Source organism: Cryptotermes secundus, unplaced genomic scaffold (genome assembly GCF_002891405.2).
Source record: "Cryptotermes secundus unplaced genomic scaffold, Csec_1.0 scaffold239, whole genome shotgun sequence".
Taxonomy (NCBI): Eukaryota; Metazoa; Arthropoda; class Insecta; order Blattodea; family Kalotermitidae; genus Cryptotermes; species Cryptotermes secundus.
The window spans coordinates 864,820-872,655 of record NW_019734314.1 but is presented as its reverse complement, the minus strand read 5'-3'; the positions used below and the strand labels follow the sequence as shown (position 1 = coordinate 872,655).

At 39.3% G+C, this 7,836-nt stretch overlaps 1 protein-coding gene across 5 annotated transcripts in view; it reads left to right on the top strand.

Annotated features, from left to right (window-relative positions):
- Positions 1 to 7,836, top strand: part of LOC111868529 (hamartin) — a 64,571-nt gene that overhangs the window by 26,387 nt on the left and 30,348 nt on the right. For all 5 annotated transcript variants that reach the window (XM_023859241.2, XM_023859243.2, XM_023859242.2 and 2 more), the window contains exons 4-6: positions 563 to 698; positions 2,949 to 3,061; positions 5,985 to 6,171. In XM_023859241.2, the coding sequence (XP_023715009.1) occupies positions 563 to 698; positions 2,949 to 3,061; positions 5,985 to 6,171 (436 nt within the window). The remainder of the gene's footprint in view (positions 1 to 562; positions 699 to 2,948; positions 3,062 to 5,984; positions 6,172 to 7,836) is intronic.

Genomic DNA, 7,836 nt, shown 5'->3' with positions numbered 1-7,836 from the left:
ATCTGCTGATCTGTATGGATGAGCTGATCGAGGCGCTGTTCATTGTGAGGAGTGGCAGCTGAGCAGGGTCGCCCAGAGAGTGGCTTGTTGTGCACTTCACTTTTGCCACTGTTGAAACACACTACCCACCGCCTCACTGTGCTGACATCCACTGTATCGTCTCTGTACACTTTTAGCAAGCGTCAGTGGATGTCAGTGGGTGCAGTTTGTTCAGCAGTGAGAAATTCAGTAACACATCTCTGTTTCGTATGTGGTTCTATGTCAGACGCCATTTTGGTAGACTACTCTGCTATCACTATATGTCGCACGACAACCAAACTAACAGTACATTGGCGGGAAGGTTAAACCTTTACTACAAGACCACCAACATCCAGCTCACACGTTACAGATTAACACAAAAAATAGGAGGCATTATATATGGAGCGCCCTTCGTAGTTCTAATTCCTGATTGTAAATAGGCTTTTTCTGTAGCAGGCAGAGAGATACAGTGAAAATAATGCCACAGTTAAAGTTTAATTAGTGTACATTTGTCACTCATACATTTTTAATGCCACTGTCACAGGTTGTCCGATTCATTAAAAGGTTCGTCAAAACTTCAAACACTAACATTACTGGGTCACATTGTGAGAAGGCATCCAGCATGGCTTCACAAAATTGCTCACCATTCTCTTCTAAAGGAATTACTGAAGTTACTCAAGGTACATACTTATTGCAGCTCTGTCAGCAAACTTACATGAAATATGTTGGTTTCATACTCCGCAGCTTGATTTTAAATTTATCATGCAAGTAACATAAGAGAAAGTGTTGTGACAGTGGTCATCAATTGATCTCAGGTTGATGACTGATGAGCATTGTATAAATACACCCCAAATTTAGAAAGACTGTCAAACAGGTGCTCTGTATATGCCATTCTTCTGTTATTGTCAAATAGGTGTTCTGTATGTGCTGTTCTTCTGTTTAACATGGGTAACCAGGTTTGGTGAATGTTCTGTATTTATAATTTGATGACCTCATCGAGTTTTCTTAAGGGTTTAGGTAGAAATACATAAACTAAGATTATTTTTGATGAAATAAATTTTTTGTCAAAAGTATATATCACCCTTTCATTAAATTGTTTATAAGAGAATGTTACAAACTGGTGCAAAGACCATGGATGCTTAAGGGAAGTACAGCTTCTTGCATTCTTGACTTTGGCATTGCATGAGAGTGAGTGGTCAGCTTCACCCACGAACTTGGGATCCATTGGCCTTCTTTATAAGAAAGAAAGTTTTAAGTCCCCACAGTTTTCATTAAATTATTATAGGCTGCCTCATCTATATAAAGAACTGGTACAAAATAACCCCCGCCCAAATTGTGTCCACCTGATCAATAATGATAAAATTTTGTTAGGGCGTTATTAATAACCTGATGTGAACAAATTTTAGTATTGAAATTGTGTACAAATTTTGGTCTCCTGTAACTGAATGTGTGCAGAAAAACAATTTTCTTATGTTATTTGTTACATGGAATTGTGGGGATGCTAGATATGTAACATTGTTCTGTTCCTACTGTTGATATCTGGTTATCAAGCTGTAGATAAGTGACTGATTTTAAGGAATAATTCCTTTTGTGTAAGATTTGAGGTTTTCATGGCAGTGACTATGAAGAATGCCGTCATCTTGGAAGTGGCGCTGTGTAGATCCTGTGTGAACCAACTTTTTGGAGAAATGTCGGTTCACATGAGATGTACGCGGCTCTACATCCGAGAAGATGACATTCTTCAGTCCCTTTCTTATTTAAAAATTATTTTATTACTCTGTAACCAACCTAGTGCCATGTCAGAGAAGAATTGTGAAACATAATAACCAAGGATGTGGTAAGGTCTTGCCTGGTCAGGGCTGTTGCACTCCTTGAGAGGTGGTGGTAGATGAATTTGGAACAATGACTGATTGATAATTAGCAGGGGAAAACCAGAGGAACTTGAAGGAAAACCTTCTCCATTGCTAGTTTGTCCTCTTGGAATTTCACATGAATTCTGCTTGGGACTGAACCAGGCCTCTGCAGTGAGAAGCAAGTGTCTTATTTCCTGAGATCCAGTGAAAATTTGTCATTACACATTGGTCTCAGAAATACTGTATTTCCTCTGCTGCACAATTGTTATTCTCTTTGTTTCATGATCACTAATATGCAGTAGACATTATATGGCATTTGCAAATGAGGACAGTGCTTAGCACAGGTCCCTCCTGCTGTCATGTGGTCTACCATAGTTTTTATAGAGGTTTATTGAACTTCAGTTTACTGGTATGCACACTTGAGAAATATAACTCTTTAGTACAAATTATGTGAGTTAACATTTGAATGTTCAGTAGGACCAGTAATGCTGTCTTCTTTCCTATGTCTGAAATTAGGCCCCAGCAACCATTAAAAAGGATTAGCGTGCATCCACTGACTGTGTAGAATCTTGCAACTGTGGCATACCTAATAAGTCACATGTGTAAAGTATTAATATAATAAGAACAGTATTTCCAAAGCCATTTCTGTACATCAGTGTTGTCTTTTAGCGGAAGGAATGACATTGCGAATACAGAATCATAAGAATGGTACTTCAGAAGCAGAACCGTGGTAATTTTTATGCAGATGGTTTGGTAAGAATAAATATGATGATTTTAATGAGTTATTTTTCCCCAAAATTATTGAATTTTGACTTCCAATGCATTTATCTTCATTCATGATTTTAAAATTTCCATTGCTGGATGAAAATAGAGTTTAAGAAAACCGGATTTTATAGGGGATTAAATGTGGTAATATCAATGTATTTTTCTTGTTATCTGAGTTTTTTAAATTTTTTGTGACTTGTTTCAACACCCTGGATAATAAAGAGTTCCAAATATACATGTGATGCTCCAGTAACAGTCCATGAATGTAGATGGGTACAATATAAGTTACTAGTATGTGTTTCTGATTTCCAGGTGGAGACTGACATTCTGCCTCTCATGACTGCACTCCTTGTATTAATTGTTCTTCTTCCTATGATCCCTGATTTAATTGGAGGCTACCTTCAAGATATATTTGAAGTATTCAGGTATCATTTTATAATTATCCTGCATACGTGATTGTATGGAGTTGCAGTTTGTGAGTCAGATTATTTTTACGTAGAATTTGAGCCAGGATAGGGCAGCCGGTATAGCGATTGGCTACAGGCTGGATGACCAGGGGGCTGGAGTTCGAGTCCCTGTAGGTTCAAGAATTTTCTCTTCTCCAGGTTGTCCAGACCCGCTCTGGGATCCACCCAGCCACGTATCCAATGATTACTGGGGCTCTTTCCCTGGGGCTAAAGTGGCCGGGGTGTGAAACTGATCACTCACCTCCAACTAGTGCTGAGTTCGAGAAAATATGGATTTCTACGTCCACTCCCCCATATGCCTTCTTGGTGTACTGCTTAATTAGTTAAGCATAATGAGGCCATGCCATAGCTCAAGCGGTTAGTCACTGGCTTCCCACCGTGGCGGCCCAGGCTCGATCCCGGGTCTGGTCAAGTGGGATTTGTGGTGGACAAAGTGGTGCTGGGGCAGGTTTTCTCCGAGTCCTTCGGTTCCCCTGCCAATCTTCATTCCACCAATTGCTCCAGATTACCCTCACCCATCATCTGGGGCTGGTACAATAGGCCAGAAGTGGCCGCAGTACAAGGGACTTAGTCCCACCACACTAGCATTAAAAAATAAGCATAGTGACAACTTTTGAGGTTCCCAGAGTGGTGGTTATGAATGATTCCGTTCTCTGGGGTATAAAACCATTTAGTCTGTGGAAAATCAACCAACATTTTGGAGGAACATGGTGCCTGAGTCTTGGCAGAATTGAAGAATAAGCCAAGCAAGAAATGAGCATTAAGGAGGGAGCGAGCAGAGGTCTACAGAGACTTCATGACACTCTGTCCCAGAAAATAGAACTCTTCATATTGTTTTTAACGTATTTTCTTTTCCTTAAAGGAAAAAAGTAAGCTTATGAGACTATGCTGTCTGTGTGTGTGTTTGTGTGTGCATGGCTCCACCCTTTCAACTTTTGTTCTGCTTGATTTACTTTCATGAATCTTTGTACAATCACATTCCCATTTCAGATTTTTGTTTGTGGGGTGGGGGTGGGGCATTGGATTTTTCTGCTGAACTGAGGAGAGTGGAGGTAATTTAACATTTAGATTACTATCTTAAGAGGAATGAAACTGAATGAAATTTAATGTTAAATTGAGGTTCTGCTGTCTGTGAGTGTTTTAACGTTAGAAACCACTCCAGCTTTATACCGTTTCAATTTCTCACAGTCAGTAATGACACCATTGTGGATGCACAAGCTTGTAAGTTGTGTCACTGGTACAACATAGTGTAGGGCCCTGAGATTACTTGTGGTAATAGGTCTTAACAAATATTCAACTTGATTGAAGTGCCTTTTTCTTCTGTGGAATATGAAAAGCAGCATTCTGGCCATGTGGAAATTATCTTTGGCTTTTAGTTTGAGAACAGTAACTAATGAACCATTAGAGAAAGGTAAAGGTAGAATTGTCCATGTGCTTAACTAATTAAGCACTATGCCATGAAGGCATATGGGGGAGTGGATGTATAGAATCTCATTTTCTTGATTTCGGCACTGTTTGGAGTGAGTGGTCAGCTTCACATCTCCGCTGCCTTACCCCCAGGGATGGAGCCTCCAGTGCCCATTGGATAGGAGGCTGGGTCAGCCCCAGAGTCAGTCTGGATGACATGGAGAAGAGAAAAGTTTTGACCCTACCAGGACTCAAACTCCAATCCCTCGGTTGTCCAGCCTGTAGCCAGTCACTACACTGACTATGTTGTTCCGGTTCCTAACCACTAGAGAAAGACCTATGAAATTTGTATGGCGGTAGAATGTAAATGTATCTACAAAGGAGGAGTCAGGATAGCTCAGTGGGTATAGGGATGGCATATTGGATGGACGGTTGGGGTTTGTTTCCTGGCAGGAGTAAGATTTATTGCTTCACCACATCGTCTAGAGCAGCTCAGGGCCCACCCAGCCTCCTATCCAATGGGTAAGGGGGCTCTTCTGCTGCAGGCCAAAGGGCACAGGACATGAAGCTGGATGGTTCACCTGCAGCTACTGCTGAGGTGAAGAAAATTTGGATCTGTATGTCTTAATGACATAATGCTTAATTAAGGACAGGGACAACTTTACCTTCTTTTTTGTCCCTTTTTATCTACATGTGATGCGTGAAATAATGTGCATATGTCAGGATTACGAACATGGCAACAGTGCAAATCTTTAAGGTTATAGCAAATGAATTTAACACACAATCTGTGTCTCTTACTCACTGGAAATGCACTGTGCATATTGTCTAGACTTAAGAAGTGAAAGTACAAATAATACAAGTAACAGTCATTATAAGCTAATTAAGAACTTGGTGGACTTGAAAGGATTCTGACGATGGTGTATACTGTACTTCTTTTGGCTTATTTTGGACTTCACCCATCGTCCGGTACATAAAAGACAAAAAACCATGACATTTCGGAGACTGGATCTGTCTCCGAAATGTCATGGTTTTTTGTCTTTTATATACCGGACGATGGGTGAAGTCCAAAATAAGCCAAAAGAAGTAAAGAACTTGGTGCTCTGCATGACTTAAAGAGCTGTTACATTTCTGTCTCCATGTGCATCAGTCGGATCTGTCACTTCGTATAGTATTGGTGGTTAAGTTTAGCAAATTTATAAAAATACTTTTACATAGAACGTTTTTATTTTATCAATTACATTGATAGTTTAATATTTGTACCATTAGATTTGTTGTAAACACCTGTATGGAAGTTTGTTTCTGTTCATTCTGTTGAATGTTTTGTAACACTGAAGTTTATAATATTTTGATCAATTATCATAGAGAGCAGAATTGTGATAAACTAAACTAAAATTTCTCTTACTATGTTTGTAGTCCTGACATTGAACTTTGAAAATGCTGTGCAGATCTTTACACTGTAATCCTGATTTTTCAGCCGTCTTGCTGCATGGAACACCAATAATCCCAATAAGTTGCCAGAGGAACATCTTTTACACTTGCAGGTGGGGTTGTACACCCTTTTTCATCGCTTATATGGGATGTATCCTTGCAATTTTCTGTCATACCTGCGTCATGAGTATGGCCAGATTGAGAACCTTGGTATATTTAGTCACACGATAAAGGTAAGCCAAATACTGTTCTTGGGCTTTCACGGTGGTTTGCTGTTCATGTTGATTCTCCTCCTGGACTTTGTAATGTGTGGCTATGGGCAGTGTCACTGAGTTTCATAGATATTTGCAGCTTCGCTCTTCACTGTCAGAATGAATAGAGGGGTGGACATATCTGTTTATATAGTTTCTTGATTCACCAGAACCATTTTGCATGGTGGCCATGGGCAGTGCTGTGCTCCAAGCCAGAAGGAACAGAGGATAAGGAAAAGTTATCAAGCAGACTCTTGCAGGATTACGGAATGCACCAAGAAAACATTGCCAGCTGGTGTTGCTCGAGTGATTATGTAGCCAAATGCTCACCAACCATGTACACTGTTACAAAACATTTATTTCCATCAACATTAGCTTTCAAAATGAACAGTCATACATAAACTTTGGTTCTTCTGTTCAGTCACGAATTTGACCGGACAGAAATGTGTACATAGTTTTGTATGCAGATTTGGATAATCAAATTGAGGAGGACAGAATATGTGGTTTATGTAGCATGCATGGGAGAGGTGAGAAATGCTTTGAGAAGTCTGACCAGTAAATCTGAAGAGAAGTGACTACTTGGAAGACCTAGGTGTAAGCGGAGGATCATATTGAAACAAATCTTATAGAAGTAGAGTGGAATGGTGAGGTCTGGATTTATGTGGCTCAGGGCTTAGCCCAGTATTGGACTTTTGTGAGCACAGTAATGATTCTTTGGGTTCCACAGGAGTGTGGGAAATTTTATCGGTAACTGTCATTCTCAAGAAGGATTCCCTTTTATGCGGATCATCTAAAAAGGAATGGTACAGTTATTCAAGATATGCAGTAGTCAATATATTTGTACATTAATGGTATATATTCTGATTTTGGAATGCAGAACAACTAATTTCCGTTCCCCCAATACTATTAACAAAAATTTTAATGGTGTCTTCATTTTATTACTTATATGTTAAAAATTAATTACTGTTTTACTTCGGTTGTAAGACGTACATTTAAACATTTTTTCGCATTGAAAAATTGAGATGAGTCTTAAATTTGAGGAATATGCACCTTTCTAATTTTTGCCCTAAAACCCACATTCAAAAACTGGATGTGTCTTAAATTTGATGGTGCCTTATTTTTGAAGTAATAAGTCATTATATCCATTGTTTTAGTATCTTCATCAGGACTACACACTTTATTAAATATGTGAAGGATATGACAGTCAGTTGTTATCAGTGTATTGTAAAATTAAATTTCACATGCTAACACGTTGATATTGTAGGTACCAGAAAGGTAACACTTGAATATTATAGGCATGCTGAATTTCCAACCAGAAATTCAGGAAAGCACACATGGTATTCAGGTTCACCATTAATGGTGTGGTGCTGTATTTAAGATTATTCTTTTGGACATTGTCCATTGCCCTAGTTTGTTTAAAGCCATTATGTTTCAGAATTGGCTCATGTTTTCTTCTACAGGTGAACAAGATAAGAAGACAGAAGCTTGTCTCTTGGGTCCCAAGACAGGGCTAATCTGAGATCATGGCTTTAAAGCCATGAATGATTGTGGTACTTAAGAATGCCATCTTCTGGATGTGATGCCATGTAGTCCAGGAGAAGATCAGTGACACTTTGGTGTAATGTAACACTGCCTTCATTAGGGTCA